This window comes from Bombina bombina, chromosome 1 (assembly GCF_027579735.1).
Source record: "Bombina bombina isolate aBomBom1 chromosome 1, aBomBom1.pri, whole genome shotgun sequence".
NCBI lineage: Eukaryota > Metazoa > Chordata > Amphibia > Anura > Bombinatoridae > Bombina > Bombina bombina.
In genome coordinates, this window is record NC_069499.1 from 1,489,101,003 (window position 1) to 1,489,125,467 (window position 24,465).

The following is a 24,465-nucleotide window of genomic DNA, read 5'->3' on the forward strand; positions in this document are numbered from 1 at the left end:
GCTATCTTAGATTAATGGAACAACGCCCCTGTCATGGAGATCTCATATCCCAATTTTATAGCAGTACATTACTGCCTTCCCGTATGAACATTGTTGTACTACAGTTTTGATATTTAGCGGATACATTGTTTCATCTCTGAATATTATATCTCTGTGCTCCTTCGGGAACATATCCACGTTTAGGTTGGTTATTTTCTGTAACCTATATATAGTTAATGAACATATACCCAGAGACCACCACCTATACAAGTGGCTCAGTAACAACTAATATCAGCTCTAGCAACCCATCGTATATAATGTTGGTTATTTGTCATTCTATATCATATCTAGGATACAAGAGTGACCCATTTTATTATTTTCTTTCATCCCCAAAGCCCCCCCACTATGTCATAATTATAATCCAGGGAGTCCAAGAGAGGCCTCTATATACACTTCACCTCTTACTTTACCATATTTTAAGGGGACACACCTTACTAGAAAACACAAGGTTCATTTTTTTTGTTTATTTGTATTAGGCAATATTTGTTTTCATATTTCAACGTCTATCATATTTTATTTTTTACTGTTATGATCTTTCCTTCCTGATTATGCATGTCATTTGAAATATTGCTTATTTGTCATATTGTATATTACACCTCAATAAAATGTAATATATAAAAAAACAGCTATTTTCCAGCCCATTAAATCCCTAATCTTAAAAATGAAACCCCCCCTTCAAAAAAAACCAAAACCTAACACTAAGCCTAAAATAAGTACTCACTGTTCCTGAAGTCTAGCAGAGAAGGTCTTCTTCCAGGCGGCTCCATCATCTATCTTCATCCAGAGTGAAGGCGGAGCGAAGGAGCAGAGCTGGCTTCCCCAACGCATGGATGAGGCTCCTCTTCATACAATCGTCCGTTGCACACTGAAGATTGAATGCAAGGTACCCCATATTTATTAGCTGAAATTTTGAAATCTGCCAATAGGATGAGAGCTACTGAAATCTTATTGGCTGATTTGAACAGTCAATAGAATTTCAGTAGCAGCTCTAATCCTATTGGCCGATTTCAAAATTTCAGCCAATAGGAATGCAAGGTACCCAAATTGAATGCGGCACCTTGCATTCAATCTTCAGTGTACGACGGACATCGGACGGAGAGGAGCCTCCACGCCACCGAGGACCGCCGCTGAGGATCCATGCATCGGGGGAAGACAGCTCCGCGCCGCACCTCTGCTCCCCCTTTGTTCCGGAAGAAGATAAAAGATGATGGAGCCGCCTGTAAGAAGACCTTCTCTGCTGGACTTCAGGAACGGTGAGTACCTATTTGGGGTTTAGTCTTAGGCTTTTTTTTTTAGATTAGTGTTCTTTGGGCTGGAAAAACATAATTTATGCTTACCTGATAAATTCCTTCTGTAGTGTGATCAGTCCACGGGTCATCATTACTTCTGGGATATTACTCCTCCCCAACAGGAAGTGCAAGAGGATTCACCCAGCAGAGCTGCATATAGCTCCTCCCCTCTACGTCACTCCCAGTCATTCGACCAAGGACCAACGAGAAAGGAAAAGCCAAGGGTGAAGTGGTGACTGGAGTATAAATTAAAAAATATTTACCTGCCTTAAAAACAGGGCGGGCCGTGGACTGATCACACTACAGAAGAAAGGAATTTATCAGGTAAGCATAAATTATGTTTTCTTCTGTTAAGTGTGATCAGTCCACGGGTCATCATTACTTCTGGGATACCAATACCAAAGCAAAAGTACACGGATGACGGGAGGGATAGGCAGGCTCTTTATACAGAAGGAACCACTGCTTGAAGAACCTTTCTCCCAAAAATAGCCTCCGATGAAGCAAAAGTGTCAAATTTGGAAAATTTGGAAAAAGTATGAAGCGAAGACCAAGTTGCAGCCTTGCAAATCAGTTCAACAGAGGCCTCATTCTTGAAGGCCCAAGAGGAAGCCACAGCTCTAGTAGAATGAGCTGTAATTCTTTCAGGAGGCTGCTGTCCAGCAGTCTCATAAGCTAAACGAATTATGCTACGAAGCCAAAAAGAAAGAGAGGTAGCGGAAGCTTTTTGACCTCTCCTCTGCCCAGAGTAAATGACAAACAGAGAAGACGTTTGTCGAAATTCCTTAGTTGCCTGTAAGTAAAATTTTAGAGCACGGACTACATCCAGGTTGTGCAGTAGACGTTCCTTCTTTGAAGAAGGATTTGGGCATAAAGAAGGAACAACAATCTCTTGATTGATATTCCTGTTAGTAACTACCTTAGGTAAGAACCCAGGTTTAGTACGCAGGACTACCTTATCCGAATGAAAAATCAAATTAGGAGAATCACAATGTAAGGCTGATAATTCAGAGACTCTTCGAGCCGAGGAAATAGCCATTAAAAATAGAACTTTCCAAGATAACAACTTTATATCAATGGAATGAAGGGGTTCAAACGGAACGCCCTGTAAAACATTAAGAACAAGGTTTAAACTCCATGGTGGAGCAACAGTTTTAAACACAGGCTTAATCCTGGCCAAAGCCTGACAAAAAGCCTGGACGTCAGGAACTTCTGACAGACGTTTGTGTAACAGAATGGACAGAGCTGAGATCTGTCCCTTTAATGAACTAGCAGATAAACCCTTTTCTAAACCTTCTTGTAGAAAAGACAATATCCTAGGAATCCTAACCTTACTCCAAGAGTAACCTTTGGATTCACACCAATATAGGTATTTACGCCATATCTTATGGTAAATCTTTCTGGTAACAGGTTTCCTAGCCTGTATTAAGGTATCAATAACTGACTCAGAAAACCCACGTCTTGATAAAATCAAGCGTTCAATTTCCAAGCAGTCAGCTTCAGAGAAGTTAGATTTTGATGTTTGAAGGGACCCTGTATCAGAAGGTCCTGTTTCAGAGGTAGAGACCAAGGTGGACAGGATGACATGTCCACCAGGTCTGCATACCAAGTCCTGCGTGGCCACGCAGGTGCTATTAGAATCACTGATGCTCTCTCTTGTTTGATTCTGGCAATCAATCGAGGAAGTAACGGGAAGGGTGGAAACACGTAAGCCATCCTGAAGTCCCAAGGTGCTGTCAGAGCATCTATCAGGACTGCTCCTGGATCCCTGGATCTGGACCCGTAACGAGGAAGCTTGGCGTTCTGTCGAGACGCCATGAGATCTATCTCTGGTTTGCCCCAACGTCGAAGTATTTGGGCAAAGACCTCCGGATGAAGTTCCCACTCCCCCGGATGAAAAGTCTGACGACTTAAGAAATCCGCCTCCCAGTTCTCCACTCCCGGGATGTGGATTGCTGACAGGTGGCAAGAGTGAGACTCTGCCCAGCGAATTATCTTTGATACTTCCATCATAGCTAGGGAGCTTCTTGTCCCTCCCTGATGGTTGATGTAAGCTACAGTCGTGATGTTGTCCGACTGAAACCTGATGAACCCCCGAGTTGTCAACTGGGGCCAAGCCAGAAGGGCATTGAGAACTGCTCTCAATTCCAGAATGTTTATTGGCAGGAGACTCTCCTCCTGACTCCATTGTCCCTGAGCCTTCAGAGAATTCCAGACGGCACCCCAACCTAGAAGGCTGGCGTCTGTTGTTACAATTGTCCAGTCTGGTCTGCTGAATGGCATCCCCCTGGACAGATGTGGCCGAGAAAGCCACCATAGAAGAGAATTTCTGGTCTCTTGATCCAGATTCAGAGAAGGGGATAAGTCTGAGTAATCCCCATTCCACTGGCTTAGCATGCACAGTTGCAGTGGTCTGAGGTGTAAGCGTGCAAAGGGTACTATGTCCATTGCCGCTACCATTAAGCCGATTACCTCCATGCATTGAGCCACTGACGGGTGTTGAATGGAATGAAGGGTGCGGCAAGCACTTTGAAGTCTTGTTAGCCTGTCCTCTGTCAGGTAAATCTTCATTTCTACAGAATCTATAAGAGTCCCCAGGAAGGGAACTCTTGTGAGTGGAACGAGTGAACTTTTCTTTTCGTTCACCTTCCATCCATGTGACCTTAGAAATGCCAGCACTAACTCTGTATGAGACTTGGCAGTTTGAAAGCTTGAAGCTTGTATCAGAATGTCGTCTAGGTATGGAGCTACCGAGATTCCCCGCGGTCTTAGTACCGCCAGAAGAGCACCCAGAACCTTTGTGAAGATTCTTGGAGCTGTAGCCAATCCGAATGGAAGAGCCACAAACTGGTAATGCCTGTCTAGGAAGGCAAACCTTAGGTACCGATAATGATCTTTGTGAATCGGTATGTGAAGGTAAGCATCTTTTAAATCTACAGTGGTCATGTACTGACCCTCTTGGATCATAGGTAAAATTGTCCGAATAGTCTCCATCTTGAACGATGGAACTCTTAGGAATTTGTTTAGGATCTTTAAGTCCAGGATTGGTCTGAAAGTTCCCTCTTTTTTGGGAACCACAAACAGATTTGAGTAAAACCCCTGTCCCTGTTCCGATCGTGGAACTGGATGGATTACTCCCATTAACAAGAGCTCTTGTACGCAGCGTAGAAACGCCTCTTTCTTTGTCTGGATTGTTGACAATCTTGACAGATGAAATCTCTCTCTTGGAGGAGAGTATTTGAAGTCCAGAAGGTATCCCTGAGGTATTATCTCTAGCGCCCAGGGATCCTGAACATCTCTTGCCCAAGCCTGGGCGAAGAGAGAAAGTCTGCCCCCCACTAAATCCGATGCCGGATCGGGGGCCCTCAATTCATGCTGTTTTAGGGGCAGCAGCAGGTTTCCTAGTCTGCTTGCCCTTGTTCCAGGACTGGTTAGGTTTCCAGCCTTGTCTGTAGCGAGCAACAGCTCCTTCCTGTTTTGGTGCAGAGGAAGTTGATGCTGCTCCTGCTTTGAAATTACGAAAGGAACGAAAATTAGACTGTCTAGTCTTGGCTGGCCTTTACCTCCTGTAATGTCAGCGATAATCTCTTTCAACCCGGGCCCGAATAAGGTCTGCCCTTTGAAAGGTATATTAAGCAATTTAGACTTAGAAGTAACATCAGCTGACCAGGATTTTAGCCACAGCGCCCTGCGTGCCTGAATGGCGAATCCTGAATTCTTCGCCGTAAGTTTAGTAAGATGTACTACGGCCTCCGAAATGAATGAATTAGCTAGTTTAAGGACTCTAAGCCTGTCCGTAATGTCGTCCAGAGTAGCTGAACCAATGTTCTCTTCCAGAGACTCAATCCAGAATGCCGCTGCAGCCGTGATCGGCGCAATGCATGCAAGGGGTTGCAATATAAAACCTTGTTAAACAAACATTTTCTTAAGGTAACCCTCTAATTTTTTATCCATTGGATCTGAAAAAGCACAGCTATCCTCCACCGGGATAGTGGTACGCTTAGCTAAGGTAGAAACTGCTCCCTCCACCTTAGGGACCGTTTGCCATAAGTCCCTTGTGGTGGCGTCTATTGGAAACATTTTTCTAAATATCGGAGGGGGTGAGAACGGCACACCGGGTCTATCCCACTCCTTAGTAACAATTTCAGTAAGTCTCTTAGGTATAGGAAAAACCTCAGTACTCGTCGGTACCGCAAAATATTTATCCAACCTACACATTTTCTCTGGTATTGCAACTGTGTTACAATCATTCAGAGCCGCTAACACCTCCCCTAGTAATACACAGAGGTTTTCCAGTTTAAATTTAAAATTTGAAATATCTGAATCCAGTCTGTTTGGATCAGAACCGTCACCCACAGAATGAAGCTCTCCGTCCTCATGTTCTGCCACCTGTGACGCAGTGTCTGACATGGCCCTAATATTATCAGCGCACTCTGTTCTCACCCCAGAGTGATCACGCTTACCTCTTAGCTCTGGTAATTTAGCCAAAACCTCAGTCATAACAGTAGCCATATCCTGTAATGTGATTTGTAATGGCCGCCCAGATGTACTCGGCGCTACAATATCACGCACCTCCCTCTGAGCGGGAGATGTAGGTACTGACACGTGAGGCGAGTTAGTCGGCATAACTCTCCCCTCGTTGTTTGGTGAAATTTGTTCAATTTGTACAGATTGACTTTTATTTAAAGTAGCATCAATACAGTTAGTACATAAATTTCTATTGGGCTCCACTTTGGCATTGCAACAAATGACACAGGTATCATCCTCTGAATCAGACATGTTTAACACACTAGCAAATAAACTTGTAACTTGGAAATACAATTCAATTAGAATAATATTAAAACGTACTGTGCCTTTAAGAAGCACAGAAGATCTATGACAGTTGAAAATTAATAAATTGAAACAGTTATAGCCTCAATCCTTGTAAATAACCCAACTTTAGCAAAGGTTTAATCCCATTAGCAAAGATAACAAATTCTGAAAGCAGGAAACAAATTACAGAATAAACGTTTTTTATCTCAGTCAAACTATAATTCTCACAGCTCTGCTGAGAGAAATTACCTCCCTCAAAATAAGTTTTGAAGACCCCTGAGCTCTGTAGAGATGAACCGGATCATGCAGGGAATACAATGAGTTGCTGACTGAAATATTTGATGCGTAGTAAAAGCGCCAAAAAACGGCCCCTCCCCCTCACACACAGCAGTGAGGGAGAACAGAAACTGTCAGAAAACAGATTAAGCAACTGCCAAGTGGAAAAATAGTGCCCAAACATTTATTCACTCAGTACCTCAGTAAATGAAAACGATTTTACATTCCAGCAAAAACGTTAAACATAATCTCTAGTTATTAAACAGCTTTATGTATTTCTTACAGTGTAATTCTAGTGAAGTACCATTCCCCAGAATACTGAAGTGTAAAGTATACATACATGACATTATATCGGTATGGCAGGATTTTCTCATCAATTCCATTGCCAGAAAATAAAAACTGCTACATACCTCTATGCAGATTCATCTGCCCGCTGTCCCCTGATCTGAAGTTTACCTCTCCTCAGATGGCCGAGAAACAGCAATATGATCTTAACTACTCCGGCTAAAATCATAACAAAAACTCTGGTAGATTCTTCTTCAAACTCTGCCGGAGAGATAATAACACACTCCGGTGCTATTTTAAAATAAACTTTTGATTGAAGATATAAAACTAAGTATAATCACCATAGTCCTCTCACACATCCTATCTAGTCGTTGGGTGCAAGAGAATGACGGGAGTGACGTAGAGGGGAGGAGCTATATGCAGCTCTGCTGGGTGAATCCTCTTGCACTTCCTGTTGGGGAGGAGTAATATCCCAGAAGTAATGATGACCCGTGGACTGATCACACTTAACAGAAGAAAGAGCGGATTGACCTTTTAAGGGCAGTGAAAGAGCTTAATGCCTTTTAAGGGCAATGCCCATACAAATGCCCCTTTAGGGGCAATGGGTAGTTTAGGTTTTTTCAGTGTTAGGTTTTTTTATTTTGGGGGGTTTGGTGGGAGGGGGGTTTTACTGTTAGGGGGATTTAGTAATTTTTAAATATAAAAGAGCTGTTTAACTTAGGGCAATACCCTACAAAAGGCCCTTTTAAAGGTCTATTATTGGTAGGTTAGTATTAGTTAGGGGGTGTTATTATTTGGGGGGGATTTTATATTTTTATAGGGGCATTAGTTTAGGTTTAAATGTTTTCTTTTGGATAGCTTTGTTTATTTTTTTCTGTAATTTTACTTTTTTATTTTTTGAAACTTTAGCTTGGGGGGTTTGTATTTTTTAACTATAGAATGCCCTCTGGGCAGGTTTATCGCCTAGTATCACAAAATTCCTTTTCCCTATTCTACTTTGGCAACACTGATTTATATTCTTTTATGCCAATGAAATTGATTTGAGATTGAGAGAGAGGAAAGAGACCACATACCCTTCTGTCTTGCTGTACAGCATACTCTACAATGTTTCTCCCGCCCGCCATCTCGTAGACAAGGTCAAACTTTCCAGGTTCCTTTAGGACTAAAAGAAAAAAAAAAAAGGAATAAATAAAATGTAGTTACATTAGTAGACTTTAAAAGAATGGAAAGCACATACTGAACATAACAATACAGCAATAAAGTTTGATAAGAACTGAACCAGTGTTCGCCCCAGGGCCTTAATGACCCCACCCAGCTAGAATTTAAGCCAATATTAAGCAAAAATTAGCTAACACATTTTTTCCAATATTTATAGCACAAATTATCATTAAATAAATCTATAATTATGTAATTAATTTGTGCTTTTGATAGCAGAAACTGTTAGAAGTTTAGAAACTATTACACTTCCACCACCAAGCTACTCCGTAATGCCACCCACATGGCAAACACTGTAAACTCTTGTACCTACTGGCTCAAATTTGGGACTGAAACAGTATAAAGTCATAGAATTACCAAATAGCTTTTAGCCAAATAACAGAGAACATTGCAAAATCACGTTAAGTGGGCAAAAATGTAAATGAACATTACTAATGAAAATATTAAAAAACTTACTATGCTTCAGATAACTTATATAATAAAAGACATACTTATTGCAACTTATAGTAGCTTGGCTTGTTTTTAATTTAAAAGGACAACCAGATGTGTGTAGCACTATGCTTGTCAAAGTACAGTTTCTTTTTGTTGTGTAAGCAAATGTTTTAGTCTTATTTTTTATTTTTTTTATATACCCCGGACTCCTCTGACTCCAAAACTGAACGCATCCTCCCCCTTTCATGAAACATGAGCTGCTATAGTGAACTCTATGCAGCAAGTGAGACATTTAACTCAATTTTTTTTCTTTTATGATTCAAACAGAGCGTGCAATTTTAAGCAACTTTCTAATTTACTACTATTATCAATTTTTTTTAGTTCTCTTGCTATCTTTATTTAAAAAACAAGAATGTGATGCATTGGAGCCGGCCCATTTTTGGTTGAAAACCTGGGATTATACTTGCTTATTGGTGGGTAAATGTCAGCCTCCAATAAGCAAGCACTATCCATGGTGCTGAACCTAAAATGGGCTGGCTGCTAATATTTACATTCCTGATTTTAAAATAAAGATAGCAAGAGAATGAAGAAAAATTGATAATTGGAGTAAATTAGAAAGTTGCTTAAAATTTCATGCTCTATCTGAATCATGAAAGAAAAAAGTTGAGTTCAGTGTCCCTTTAAGTAGTAATTGTAGATCTGGCACTTGATAAAGGCAGTAATCTTCAAAACAGGTCTCAGATAAACTATTAAATCAGAAAAGATTACATTATTTTAATGTTTTATTGCCATTAATATGAAAGTCAGATTTTCTTGTAATCTCACTTATACACACAATTTTTAAAAATTTGATTTCTACTAATAGATCCTCCTGTTTCCTACGAGGCATTGCTAGTAGGTGTTTTGGTTGCACAATGCCTCTGGCACATGCATGGTTAGTGCCATCCCAATGCGCACATGCATGGTTAGTGCCATCCCAATGCCATACTGAAAGTTCCTCTTCAACATAATTATGTTTTATTCCCATTTCTCAAGAATGAGTATGGAATCCTGGCTCAGAGCTTCGGTTATTGAACAAGCTTACATACGATTTGCCATGTTTCCAAAGTAGCACTCATCAACAAAGACTAGCCTCATTTACTGGGACCGGTCAGAAACCAAAAGCCAGCAACTGTTCAGGTGTTTATAGACTCCTTCCTGGTACATAACAATCTTGGTTAGAAAACAGTAAACATAAGCGAGAGAAACTTGGGTGAGAAAAATGTTGATAAACCAGATCAAAACTCCAACCAGTTTTGCAATTATAATAATTCTTAACATGCAAACTTTTAAAAACACAAACTTAAAGGGACACTAAATCCAAAATTTTTCTTTTGTGATTCAGATAGAGCATGTCATTTTAAGCAACTTTATAATTTACTCCTATTATAAAATTTTCTTCATTCTCTTGGAATCTTTATTTGAAATGCAAGAATGTTAGTTTAGATGCCGGCCCATTTTTGGTGAACAACCTGAGTTGTTCTTGCTGATGGGTGGATAAATTCACCCACCAATAAACAAGTGATGTCCAGGGTTCTGAAAAGAACCCATAATTTATGCTTACCTGATAAATGTATTTCTCTTGTAGTGTATCCAGTCCACGGATCATCCATTACTTGTGGGATATTCTCCTTCCCAACAGGAAGTTGCAAGAGGATCACCCACAGCAGAGCTGCTATATAGCTCCTCCCCTAACTGCCATATCCAGTCATTCGACCGAAACAAACAGAGAAAGGAGAAACCATAGGGTGCAGTGGTGACTGTAGTTTAATTAAAATTTAGACCTGCCTTAAAATGACAGGGCGGGCCGTGGACTGGATACACTACAAGAGAAATAAATTTATCAGGTAAGCATAAATTATGTTTTCTCTTGTTAAGTGTATCCAGTCCACGGATCATCCATTACTTGTGGGATACCAATACCAAAGCTAAAGTACACGGATGATGGGAGGGACAAAGCAGGGATTAAGCGGAAGGAACCACTGCCTGAAGAACCTTTCTCCCAAAAACAGCCTCCGAAGAAGCAAAAGTATCAAATTTGTAAAATTTGGAAAAAGTGTGAAGCGAAGACCAAGTCTCGGCCTTGCAAATCTGTTCAACAGAGGCCTCATTTTTAAAGGCCCAGGTGGAAGCCACAGCTCTAGTAGAATGAGCTGTAATCCTTTCAGGGGGCTGCTGTCCAGCAGTCTCATAGGCTAAGCGTATTATGCTCCGAAGCCAAAAGGAAAGAGAGGTTGCTGAAGCTTTTTGACATCTCCTCTGTCCAGAGTAAACGACAAAGAGTAGATGTTTGACGAAAATCTTTAGTAGCTTGTAAGTAAAACTTCAAGGCACGGACTACGTCCAGATTATTTGCATACAAAGAGAGAAGCGCTCTACCAGGAACGAACAACAGCTCAGTGGCTTGTTCTATGGCGATTTACCACCCGGAAGCAGCCTCTTTTAGACCAGTGTGCTTTTCACAGAAGAAAACTTTCCTGAAGTATATCAGTCTGATCCTGCCAAGTAAGGTCAGTCCAGCCCCGAAATACCAGGCAATTCTCCTCTGAACAAGGAACATAACCCCAGACGATCGTTTCGGCCTCCTATGGGCCTCGTCAGTGAGGTGCAGCCACACTCCTCTAAGCACACTGGGCAAGGAGTCCACGTCTGGTTTCCCCCATCACCCATAGGGAGACTTCCCCAGGGTCATAATAATTTGCATACAAAGAGAGAAACGCTCTACCAGGAACGGACAACAGCTCAGTGGCTTGTTCTATGGCGATTTACCACCCGGAAGCAGCCTCTTTTAGACCAGTGTGCTTTTCACAGAAGAAAACTTTCCTGAAGTATATCAGTCTGATCCTGCCAAGTAAGGTCAGTCCAGCCCCGAAATACCAGGCAATTCTCCTCTGAACAAGGAACATGACAACCCCAGACGATCGTTTCGGCCTCCTATGGGCCTCGTCAGTGAGGTGCAGCCACACTCCTCTAAGCACACTGGGCAAGGAGTCCACGTCTGGTTTCCCCCATCACCCATAGGGAGACTTCCCCAGGGTCATAATAATTTGCATACAAAGAGAGAAGCGCTCTACCAGGAACGAACAACAGCTCAGTGGCTTGTTCTATGGCGATTTACCACCCGGATTAAGCGGAAGGAACCACTGCCTGAAGAACCTTTCTCCCAAAAACAGCCTCCGAAGAAGCAAAAGTATCAAATTTGTAAAATTTGGAAAAAGTGTGAAGCGAAGACCAAGTCTCGGCCTTGCAAATCTGTTCAACAGAGGCCTCATTTTTAAAGGCCCAGGTGGAAGCCACAGCTCTAGTAGAATGAGCTGTAATCCTTTCAGGGGGCTGCTGTCCAGCAGTCTCATAGGCTAAGCGTATTATGCTCCGAAGCCAAAAGGAAAGAGAGGTTGCTGAAGCTTTTTGACCTCTCCTCTGTCCAGAGTAAACGACAAAGAGTAGATGTTTGACGAAAATCTTTAGTAGCTTGTAAGTAAAACTTCAAGGCACGGACTACGTCCAGATTATGTAAAAGACGTTCCTTCTTTGAAGAAGGATTAGGACACAATGATGGAACAACAATTTCTTGATTAATATTCTTGTTAGAAACCACTTTAGGTAAAAACCCAGGTTTGGTCCGCAGAACTACCTTATCTGCATGAAAAATCAGATAAGGGGAATCACATTGTAAGGCAGATAACTCAGACTCTCCGAGCCGAGGAAATAGCCATCAAAAACAGAACTTTCCAGGATAAAAGCTTAATATCAATGGAATGAAGGGGTTCAAACGGAACTCCTTGAAGAACTTTAAGAACTAAGTTTAAGCTCCACGGGGGAGCAACAGGTTTAAACACAGGCTTAATTCTAACCAAAGCCTGACAAAATGCCTGAACGTCTGGAACCTCTGCCAGACGCTTGTGCAAAAGAATAGACAGAGCAGAAATCTGTCCCTTTAAAGAACTAGCTGATAATCCTTTGTCCAAACCCTCTTGGTGAAAGGACAATATCCTAGGAATCCTAACCTTACTCCATGAGTAATTCTTGGATTCACACCAATAAAGATATTTACGCCATATCTTGTGGTAGATTTTCCTGGTAACAGGCTTTCTTGCCTGTATTAAGGTATCAATGACTGACTCTGAGAAGCCACGCTTTGATAGAATCAAGCGTTCAATCTCCATGCAGTCAGTCTCAGAGAAATTAGATTTGGATGATTGAAAGGACCTTGTATTAGAAGGTCTTGTCTCAGAGGTAGAGTCCATGGTGGAAAGGATGACATGTCCACTAGGTCTGCATACCAGGTCCTGCGTGGCCACGCAGGCGCTATCAGAATCACCGATGCTCTCTCCTGTTTGATCTTGGCAATCAGACGAGGGAGCAGAGGAAACGGTGGAAACACATAAGCCAGGTTGAAGAACCAAGGCGCTGCTAGAGCATCTATCAGCGTCGCTTCTGGGTCCCTGGACCTGGATCCGTAACAAGGAAGCTTGGCGTTCTGGCGAGACACCATGAGATCCAACTCTGGTTTGCCCAAACGATGAATCAATTGAGCAAACACTTCCGGATGGAGTTCCCACTCCCCCGGATGAAAAGTCTGACGACTTAGAAAATCCGCCTCCCAGTTCTCTACGCCTGGGATATGGATCGCTGACAGGTGGCAAGAGTGAGACTCTGCCCAGCGAATTATCTTTGAGACTTCTAACATTGCTAGGGAACTCCAGGTTCCCCCTTGATGGTTGATGTAAGCCACAGTCGTGATGTTGTCCGACTGAAATCTGATGAACCTCAGTGTTGCTAACTGAGGCCAAGCTAGAAGAGCATTGTATATTGCTCTTAACTCCAGAATGTTTATTGGGAGTAGTTTCTCCTCCTGAGTCCACGATCCCTGAGCCTTCAGGGAGTTCCAGACTGCACCCCAACCTAGAAGGCTGGCATCTGTTGTTACAATCGTCCAATCTGGCCTGCGAAAGGACATACCCTTGGACAGATGGACCCGAGATAGCCACCAGAGAAGAGAATCTCTGGTCTCTTGATCCAGATTTAGTAGAGGGGACAAATCTGAGTAATCCCCGTTCCACTGACTTAGCATGCATAATTGCAGCGGTCTGAGATGCAGGCGCGCAAATGGCACTATGTCCATTGCCGCTACCATTAAGCCGATTACTTCCATACACTGAGCCACTGACGGGCGTGGAATGGAATGAAGGACACGGCAAGCAATTAGAAGTTTTGATAACCTGGACTCCGTCAGGTAAATTTTCATCTCTACAGAATCTATAAGAGTCCCTAGGAAGGAGACTCTTGTGAGTGGGGATAGAGAACTCTTTTCTACGTTCACTTTCCACCCATGCGACCTCAGAAATGCCAGAACTATCTCTGTATGAGACTTGGCAATTTGAAAGTTTGACGCCTGTATCAGGATGTCGTCAAGATAAGGAGCCACCGCTATGCCTCGCGGTCTTAGAACCGCCAGAAGTGAGCCCAGAACCTTTGTAAAAATTCTCGGGGCTGTGGCCAACCCAAAGGGAAGAGCTACAAATTGGTAATGCCTGTCTAGAAAGGCAAACCTTAGGAACTGATGATGATCTTTGTGAATCGGTATGTGAAGGTAGGCATCCTTTAAATCCACTGTGGTCATGTACTGACCCTCTTGGATCATGGGTAGGATGGTCCGAATAGTTTCCATTTTGAATGATGGAACTCTGAGGAATTTGTTTAAGATCTTTAGATCCAAGATTGGTCTGAAGGTTCCCTCTTTCTTGGGAACCACAAACAGATTTGAATAAAAGCCCTGTCCTTGTTCCGTCCGCGGAACTGGATGGATCACTCCCATTACTAGGAGGTTCTGCACACAGCTTAGGAATGCCTCTTTCTTTATCTGGTTTTCTGATAACCTTGAAAGATGAAATCTCCCTTGTGGAGGAGAAGCTTTGAAGTCCAGAAGATATCCCTGAGATATGATCTCCAACGCCCAGGGATCCTGAACATCTCTTGCCCACGCCTGGGCGAAGAGAGAAAGTCTGCCCCCCACTAGATCCGTTTCCGGATAGGGGGCCGTTCCTTCATGCTGTCTTCGGGGCAGCAGCAGGCTTTCTGGTCTGCTTGCCCTTGTTCCAGGACTGGTTAGGTTTCCAGGCCTGTCTGGAATGAGCAACAGTTCCCTCTTGTTTTGAAGCGGAGGAAGTTGATGCTGCTCCTGCCTTGAAATTTCGAAAGGCCCGAAAATTAGACTGTTTGGCCTTTGATTTGGCCCTGTCCTGAGGAAGGGTATGACCCTTACCTCCAGTAATGTCAGCAATAATTTCTTTCAAGCCAGGCCCGAATAAGGTCTGCCCCTTGAAAGGAATGTTAAGTAATTTAGACTTAGAAGTCACGTCAGCTGACCAGGATTTAAGCCATAGTGCCCTACGCGCCTGGATGGCGAATCCGGAATTCTTAGCCGTTAGTTTAGTCAAATGAACAATGGCATCAGAAACAAATGAGTTAGCTAGCTTAAGCGATCTAAGCTTGTCAATAATTTAATCCAATGGAGCTGTATGAATGGCCTCTTCCAGGGCCTCAAACCAGAATGCCGCCGCAGCAGTGACAGGCGCAATGCATGCAAGGGGCTGTAAAATAAAACCTTGTTGAATAAACATTTTCTTAAGGTAACCCTCCAATTTTTTATCCATTGGATCTGAAAAAGCACAACTGTCCTCAACCGGGATAGTGGTACGCTTTGCTAAAGTAGAAACTGCTCCCTCCACCTTAGGGACCGTCTGCCATAAGTCCCGTGTAGTGGCGTCTATTGGGAACATTTTTCTAAATATAGGAGGTGGGGAAAAGGGCACACCGGGTCTATCCCACTCCTTGCTAATAATTTCTGTAAGCCTTTTAGGTATAGGGAAAACATCAGTACACACCGGCACCGCATAGTATCTATCTAGCCTACACAATTTCTCTGGAATTGCAACTGTGTTACAGTCATTCAGAGCAGCTAATACCTCCCCAAGCAATACACGGAGGTTCTCAAGCTTAAATTTAAAATTAGAAATCTCTGAATCAGGTTTCCCCGAGTCAGAGACGTCACCCACAGAATGAAGCTCTCCGTCCTCATGTTCTGCATACTGTGACGCAGTATCAGACATGGCTCTTACAGCACCTGCGCGCTCTGCATCTCTCCTAATCCCAGAGCTATCGCGCTTGCCTCTGAATTCAGGCAATCTAGATAATACCTCTGACAGGGTATTATTCATGATTGCAGCCATGTCCTGCAAGGTAATCGCTATGGGCGTCCCTGATGTACTTGGCGCCATAATAGCGTGCGTCCCCTGAGCGGTAGGCGAAGGTTCTGACACGTGGGGAGAGTTAGTCGGCATAACTTCCCCCTCGACAGAATCCTCTGGTGATAATTCTTTTATAGATAAAGACTGATCTTTATTATTTAAAGTGAAATCAATACATTTAGCACACATTCTCCTATGGGGCTCCACCATGGCTTTCAAACATAATGAACAAGTAGATTCATCTGTGTCAGACATGTTTAAACAGACTAGCAATGAAACTAGCAAGCTTGGAAAACACTTTAAAACAAGTTTACAAGCAATATAAAAAACGCTACTGCGCCTTTAAGAAACACAAATTTTGTCCAAATTTGAGATAACAGTGAAAAATGCAGTTACACTAACGAAATTTTCACAGTGTATGTAATAAGTTAGCAGAGAATTGCACTCACTTGCAAATGGATGATTAACCCCTTAATACCAAAAACGGAATAACAATTGACAAAAAACGTTTTTAAACAGTCACAACAACTGCCACAGCTCTACTGTGGCTTTTTACCTCCCTCAATACGACTTTTGAAGCCTTTTGAGCCCTCCAGAGATGTCCTGGATCATGCAGGAAGAAGCAGGATGTCTGTGTCTGTAATTTTTGCTGCGCAAAAAAGCGCTAAAATAGGCCCCTCCCACTCATATTACAACAGTGGGAAGCCTCAGGGAACTGTTTCTAGGCAAAATTCAAGCCAGCCATGTGGAAAAAACTAGGCCCCAATAAGTTTTATCACCAAACATATGTAAAAAAACGATTAAACATGCCAGCAAACGTTTTAAAATACATTTTTATAAGAGTATGTATCTCTATTAATAAGCCTGATACCAGTCGCTATCACTGCATTTAAGGCTTTACTTACATTACTTTGGTATCAGCAGCATTTTCTAGCAAATTCCATCCCTAGAAAAATATTTTAACTGCACATACCTTATTGCAGGAAAACCTGCACGCCATTCCCCCTCTGAAGTACCTCACTCCTCAGAAAATGTGAGAACAGCAAATGGATCTTAGTTACTTCTGCTAAGATCATAGGAAACGCAGGCAGATTCTTCTTCTAAATACTGCCTGAGATAAACAGTACACTCCGGTACCATTTAAAAATAAACTTTTGATTGAAGAAATAAACTAAGTATAAAACACCACAGTCCTCTCACGACCTCCATCTATGTTGAGGGTTGCAAGAGAATGACTGGATATGGCAGTTAGGGGAGGAGCTATATAGCAGCTCTGCTGTGGGTGATCCTCTTGCAACTTCCTGTTGGGAAGGAGAATATCGCAGAAGTAATGGATGATCCGTGGACTGGATACACTTAACAAGAGAAATATAGCTTAGATGCCTTCTTTTCAAATAAAGATAGCAAGAGAACGAAGAAAAATCTACAAGAGTAAATTAGAAAGTTTATTAAAATTGCATGCTCTATCTGAATCAAGAAAGAAAAAATTTTGGTTCAGGGTCCCTTTCATGTAATGTGCACATTATGTACATTTCATTGCCGTGTTATGAAGACTGTGTTTACTGTCACTTTAAAAGGGATCTATTTATGCATCCGAAATTATTCATGACAGTACAAAAGATCTGCAGACAAAAGAAAAAGGTGTACTCCGCTCAAAAATATAGTATAACTTAACATTTATTTAGCAAATGCAGATTAAAAATGGAAAAGGAAAAAACAGCCAAACAAGTGGTGTCCCAACGCTGCAGAACTGGCTTATGCGTTTCGGCTTGCCGCCGTATTCGTACAAAAGATCTGCCAGCAAAATAAAATTTTAAAAGCATTTTTAAACTGTCATTTAATAAAAAGCACTGTAAAGATTTTTTTTTTAATGTGTGCATAAACATTTACTGTGGAATTCAATTTGAGTTAATTGTAACCTTGCTTGCTTGCATCCAGGACTCAATCATCCTAAACAAAGAAAGAGACAAATGAGAGGGGGGGGGGGGGCATATTTACAAATATTTTAATAATACACTAGCACTGTCCCTTTGTGTATTGCTCTCTTTTTATGGAATGTTCCTTTTTAGTTTTGTTGAAAAAAGAAATATTCTCAACAACCACCATTCCATGATTTTATGTGATACTTGTTTTTGAGAACTCCAGAGAAATTATTAAAGGATTGGCGTAAACCCTGAACTACTAAAGCAGGAGAGAGAGGACTAAATAAACATTTTTGCTCTTCAAACCCATTTTTTGTTTTTATCATTACCTGATTCATTTGAGTAGATTTCCACGTCAAGTTGTTTAGTGAAAGGATCAAAACTCAAAATCTTTCCTTCCTGAAAGAAATAATGCAAAATTTCAATTCTACAAATATAGTTAAATTTATTATCAAATGGAAAAATCAACATCGCATTTAAAAAAAAAAAAAAAAAAAAAAAAAAAAAAAGTGTCATTATAGTGATAATAGTTAAACTTGCATGATTCAGATAGAGCAATGTTATTTTAAGACACTTTTAAATTCACTTTTATTTTCAAATGTACTTTGTTCTCTTGGTATCCATTGTTGAAATAGTGGGAGCGAGATGATTGGTATCTGCACACATTTGTCTCTTGTGATGGGCTTACTAGAGGTGTTCAACTAGCTCTCAGTAGTGCTGCACCTTATGCAAAGGATATCAAGGAAAATAAGCAGATTTGATAATAGACGTAAACTATTATTCTATTTTTTTTATTATTTTATTTTTTTAAATAAAAAAAAAAAACAACTAAAAAAAACGTCTTATTGTGAGGGCATTTGGGGCACTTTTAGAAACTTAACCAGAGATCTGATCTGGCAGCTATCAACGTCAAATGAAAAAAGCTGCTCCTTGCTTTCCAGTAAATACCACAGCCCCCTTGTGTGGTTGTGACATTAAGTAATGAACCCTTCACAAATGAAGTTAAACAAAAATTTTAAAAAATTGTAAAATCCTTTTAAAATGATAATACATTCTGCACTAATTTCTATTAAGTATAACCCACTGCTTACTGCTTTGCTTATTACAACAATAAAACAGACCGTTTATATCCCTTTAGCCAGTTGACATTATTCGTTACAGACAATCAATATATGTAACATATCACGCAGGGCATTACAACAAAAATATACACAGTTACAATATTGATCAAGATACAACCATCTTCATTTAAAACTTTATTTAGCAGCATTTAACAAAGACAGACCTAGATTACAAGTTTTGTGGTATGGTGCGGTACGGCTATACCGCTGAAAAATTGGCCATTGCGCGTGGAATGGCAGGTCTCCCGTATTACAAGTCGCGGCGGTATAGCTATACCGCAAGCGTTTTAGCCTGTAACGCAACTCACCATTCCGCACTCAAAAAATGACTTGAGTGCGGGATTTTCATAGCGCCGTATTACAGGTTGTACAGTCCGGCTAAAATGCTTGCGTTGTGGTCTATACCGCCGCAATCTGAGACCAGTAGTTATGGATTTTGCGAAACATTTTTGTTTTGCAAAATCCATAACTAAAATGTTACAAAGTACACTAACACCCATAAACTACCTATTAACCCCTAAACCGCCGCCCACATTGCCAACACTATATAAACCTATTAACCCCTAAAATGCCGGCCCCCCACATCGCTTATACTAAACATTTTTGTTTCGCAAAATCCATAACTAAAATGTTACAAAGTACACTAACACCCATAAACTACCTATTAACCCCTAAACCGCCGCCCACATTGCCAACACTATATAAACTTATTAACCCTTACAGCCGCCCCCCCACATCGCAAATCACTAAATTAAACTATTAACCCCTAAACCTAACACCCCAAATTTAAATTAAATTTACAATATAACTATCTAAAAATAAATAAAAACTTACATTTGAAAAAAACAAAGATTAAACTATAAACCTAACATAACTATTTTAATAAAATAAAATAAATGAAAAATAAAAAAACTTAAAATTACAAGATTAAAATAGCCTAACACTACGAAAAAAAATATCTAACATTACCAACAAAAAACCCCCCACTAAAATTACGAAAAATAAAAAAAAAAACACTAATATTCCAAAAAATAATAAACGAAATTATCCAAAATAATAAAAAATTACACCTAATCTAATAGCCCTATAAAACATAAAAGCCCCCCAAAAACACCCCCTAACCGAACAATAAACTACCAATAATGTAGGCCATTGCCCTAAGTTAAACAGCTCTTTTACAATAAAAAAGTACAAAAGTCCCACCTAACAGTAAACCCTGGATGAAGATGGATGTCCGGACTTCAGGATGGAGGTCCGGACTTCATTTTAATGGGCAGTAAAAGAGCAGTATGCCAATACAAATGCCCCTTTAGGAGCAATGGGTAGCTTAGGTTTTCTTTAGACTTGTTTTTTATTTTTTTATTTTGGGGGGTTGTTTGGGTGGGGAGGTTTACCGTTAGGGGGGACTTTGTAATTTTTTTAATGTAAAAGAGCAGTTTAACTTAGGGAAATGCCCTACAAAAGGTCATTTTAAGGGCTATTGGTAGTTTATTGTTAGGTTAGGGGGTGTTTTTATTTGGGGGGGGGGGGGCTTTTTTGTTTTTATAGGGCTATATAAAAAATAGGGTTTTTCTTTTTCATAATTTCAATGTGTTTTTTTTGGTAATGTTCGATTTTTTTTTTTGTAGTTTATTTTATTTTCTTAAAGGGACATTAAACACTAAATACATGCTAGATAGAATGATGCATTCAAAGAAAAGATTAGTCCATGACTAACATGTAGATGTATTTTTTAAAGTTTCATTAGTTGTTTAAAAAGTGACAAAATAAGTGTAAAGTTTTAGTGTCTATAAAACACTGGGAGCTGCCATGTTGTAACTTGTGTTACCTTCTCTGCTGTGGCCAATTAGGGACAGCTATACATAGGTCATTAGAGTGTGCAGCCAATGGTTGTGCTGGATATAACAGTGTTCTGCACTTCCATTTCTAACAGGAACTGAAAAGCTCACAATTTCAGAATGGAATTACAGGCAAAGAGGACAAAATAAATAATGAAAGTATATTGCAGAGTTGTTTTATATATACAATTTATCATTTTATATTACCATCTCAAAGTGTTTAATGTCCCTTTAATAGTTTTTTTTTTTTATTTCACAGGTAAGTTTTATTTATTTTAAGATCATTTTTTATTATTATTATTCTTTATAAAGCGCCAACAGATTCCTCAGTGCTGCCCATGGGTACAAGGATAACAGTACAATGGAGAAACAATACGATAAAAGACAAAATTTTACAAACAAATACAGGGGGAATTGAGGGCCCTATTCCCGTGGAAACTTACAATCTAGATGGGTAGGAGGATGGGAAACAGGAGGTGGGGACTGCAAAGGTGAGAATGATATTAGTGAGGAGATAGAGGGCAACTGTTAGTTAAGTGAAGTTAGTTTGTTAAGAAGTCGGGTGATAAGCTTCCCTGAACAGAAAGGTCTTTAGGGAACGTTTAAAGGAGGAGAGGTTAGGTGCAAGTCTGACATCACGAGGAAGTGCGTTCCAGAGGGTTGGTGCCGCACGAGAGAAGTCCTGTAGTCTAGCATGAGAGGAGGTGATGGTAGAGGACGCAAGAAGCAGGTCATTGTTGGAGTATATTTGTTGATAAGTGAGGACAGATAGGGTGGGGCAGCATTGGTGAGGGCTTTGTAGGTCAGGGTGAGAATTTTGAATTTAACTCTGTTGTGAATGGGGAGCCAGTGAAGGGACTCACAGAGAGGTGCGGCAGAAACAGAGCGTCGAGAGAGGTGAATTAGCCTGGCAGATGCATTTAGGATGGATTGGAGGGGAGAGAGGCGGGAGAGAGGGAGGCCAGTTAGTAAGGTGTTACAGTAGTCAAGTCGGGAAATTACCAGGGAGTGGATTAGCTGTTTAGTAGTTTCAGCGCTCAGAAACGGACGAATTTTGGAGATATTGCGTAGGTGGTTGCGGCAGGATGAAGAGAGCAATTGGATGTGGGGATTGAAGGACAGATTTGAGTCAAGCGTGACTCTGTGGCAGCGGACTTGGGGTGATGGGGAGATAGTGGTGCTGCCAACAGTGATAGAAAAATTAGAAACTGGAGTAGAGTTAGAGGGGGGAATGAGAAGTAGTTCAGTCTTGGACATGTTTATTCTTAGGTGGTGAGAGGCCATCCAGGAGGAAATGCCAGATAAGCAGTCACTGATATGAGAATTGATAGCTGAAGCCATAGCTGTTGATAAGTTTACCCAGTGAAGATGTGTAAATAGAGAAGAGTAGAGGACCCAGGACAGAGCCTTGAGGTACTCCAACAGACAGAGGCAAAAGAGAGGAGGAGTCACCAGTAGTTATATTGTAAATTTAATTTAAAGTTAGGGGGGGTTAGGTTTAGGGGTTAATAGTTTAGTGATTTGCGATGTGGGGGACTGGCGGTTTAGGGGCTAATAGGTTTAGTATTAGCTATGTGTGGGACCGGCATTTTAGGGGTTAATAGGTTTATTATAGGAGTAGCGATGGGGGGCCAACGGTTTAGGGGTTAATAGCTTTATATAGTGTTGGCGATGTGGGTGGACGGCGGTTTAGGGGGTTAATAGGTTTATTTAGGTGTTAGCAATGTGGATGTGCGGGGGATTGGGGGTTAATAAGTTTATTTAGTGTCGGCGGTGTCAGGGGGCGGCGGATTAGGGGTAGTTAGACTAGGGGTTTATGTTATTTATTTATAATAAACTTTCTTTTCCCCATAGACATCAATGGAGATTGCGTTACAGATACCGCAGGTGTTTGTTTTTTTCTAACACTTTCCATTGATGTCTATGGGGGAAAGCGTGCACGAGCACGTAAAGTCAGGCCTTGGGTTTTGTGCGGTATGCAGCTTATCGCACAACAAAAGAAGATTTTTTTCAGTGACTTGTAATGGCAGAGCTATGGAGAGTGCGATACCGATAATATTTTTGCGTTATTTGCGCACCCGGTTTAATGCCGCACAACTTGTAATCTTGGTGTAATTGTACTATAAAGAAAACAAATATTTCTAAACAAAAAACATGTTAAACAGATGTTTTCAAATGCACATTTTAAAATCACCATACCTTGTAATCAGAAACTTCAGGGGTATAATTCTCTGTTAATTCTAGTAGCTGGTAAAAACATGGAAAAGAATCAAAGAAAGTCAAGTTAGTTACATAAATTTTATATACAAATTATATATTTTATAGATATTTTTAAGATTGTATGAGCAGCAGATTTCTTTTTCAGACAAATTTCAAAATTCTTTTAAATTTCACTGCCCTGTATCATGTGACAGCTATCAGTGAATCACATATAAAAACTATGTACTCTTGCACATGCTCAGTAGGGGCTTGTGCCTCCATAAAACTTCAGGTATAGGATTTTCTCAAAAACAGATCAAGAAATTTCTGTATTGGATACCAAAGTAGCCTTCACCAAAAAATAGTGGGTCTCCTTTAACCCCTTAGTGACCAGACCACTTTTCAATTTGTTGACCATCTGGGACCAAGGCTATTTTTGCATTTCTGCGATGTTTGTATTTAACTGTAATTTTCCTCTTACTCATTTACTGTACCCACACATATTATATACTGTTTTTCTCGCCATTAAATGGACTTTCTAAAGATACCATTTTTTTCATCATATCTTATAATTTACTATAAAAAAAAATATAAAATATGAGGAAAAAATGAAAAAAAATGCACTTTTTCTAACTTTGAGCCCCAAAATCTCTTACACATCTACAACCACCATAAAATACCAATGCTAAACAGTTTCTAAATTTTGTCCTGAGTTTATAAATACCCAATGTTTACATGTTCTTTGCTTTTTTTGCAAGTTATAGGGCAATAAGTACAAGTAGCACTTTGCTATTTCAAAACCATGTTTTTTCAAAATTGGCGATAGTTACATTGTAACACCAATATCTGTCATGAATCCCTGAATAACCCTTCAAATGTATATATTTTTTAAAAGAAGACAACCTAAGGTATTAAACTTGGGGTATTTTGACTTTTTTCATGCAACCATTTTACCACCAATCTATGCCAAAGTTTGGGGGGGAAAAAAAAATAATTTGATTTTTTGACAAAATAGCAATTTAAGAATACATTTACTGATAATATTAAGGGTTACTGCCAAATAACACCCTCATATGTCTTCAGCAGCATCTCCTGGGTACAGTGATACCACCCATGTATAGGTGTGTCGGGTTCTCGGGGGGCTAAAAGCTCTTATTTTTAGGGAGCGCATTCCAGTTTTTCAACTTGGAATTTTCACATCGGTCATCATGCACCCATGTCCTATTTGGGACATTTCTGAAGCTGGTCAATGGAATTTACCCCCATCAAACCATATATTTTTGAAAAGTAGACACCCTAGGGTATTTCAAATGCTTGTATTTTAACACTTTCCATGCACTAATTCAACCACCAGTCTTTGTCAAACTTTTGGGTAGTCATTATTTTGTGTTATTTTTCACACACATTGTACTTTAGGCATGGATTCTCAGTTCCTGTTATGTGTTACTGCCAAAAAAAACCTCAATATGTGTTCAACAACATCTCCTGAGTACAGTGATACCACCCATGTATAGGTGTGTCGGGTTCTCTGGGGGCTAAAAGGCCTTAATTTTAGGAAGCGCATTCCAGTTTTTCAACTTGGAATTTTCACATCGGTCATCATGCACCCATGTCCTATTTGGGACATTTCTGAAGCTGGCCAATGGAATTTACCCCCATCAAACCATATATTTTTGAAAAGTAGACACCCTAGGGTATTTCAAATGCTTGTATTTTAACACTTTCCATGCACTAATTCAACCACCAGTCTT

At 40.5% G+C, this 24,465-nt stretch overlaps 1 protein-coding gene across 1 annotated transcript in view; it reads right to left on the bottom strand.

Annotated features, from left to right (window-relative positions):
• Window positions 1-24,465, bottom strand: part of COIL (coilin) — a 109,039-nt gene that overhangs the window by 14,732 nt on the left and 69,842 nt on the right. The window contains 3 exon segments of the mRNA XM_053721309.1: window positions 7,772-7,860; window positions 17,886-17,955; window positions 22,715-22,762. Of these exon segments, the coding sequence (XP_053577284.1) occupies window positions 7,772-7,860; window positions 17,886-17,955; window positions 22,715-22,762 (207 nt within the window).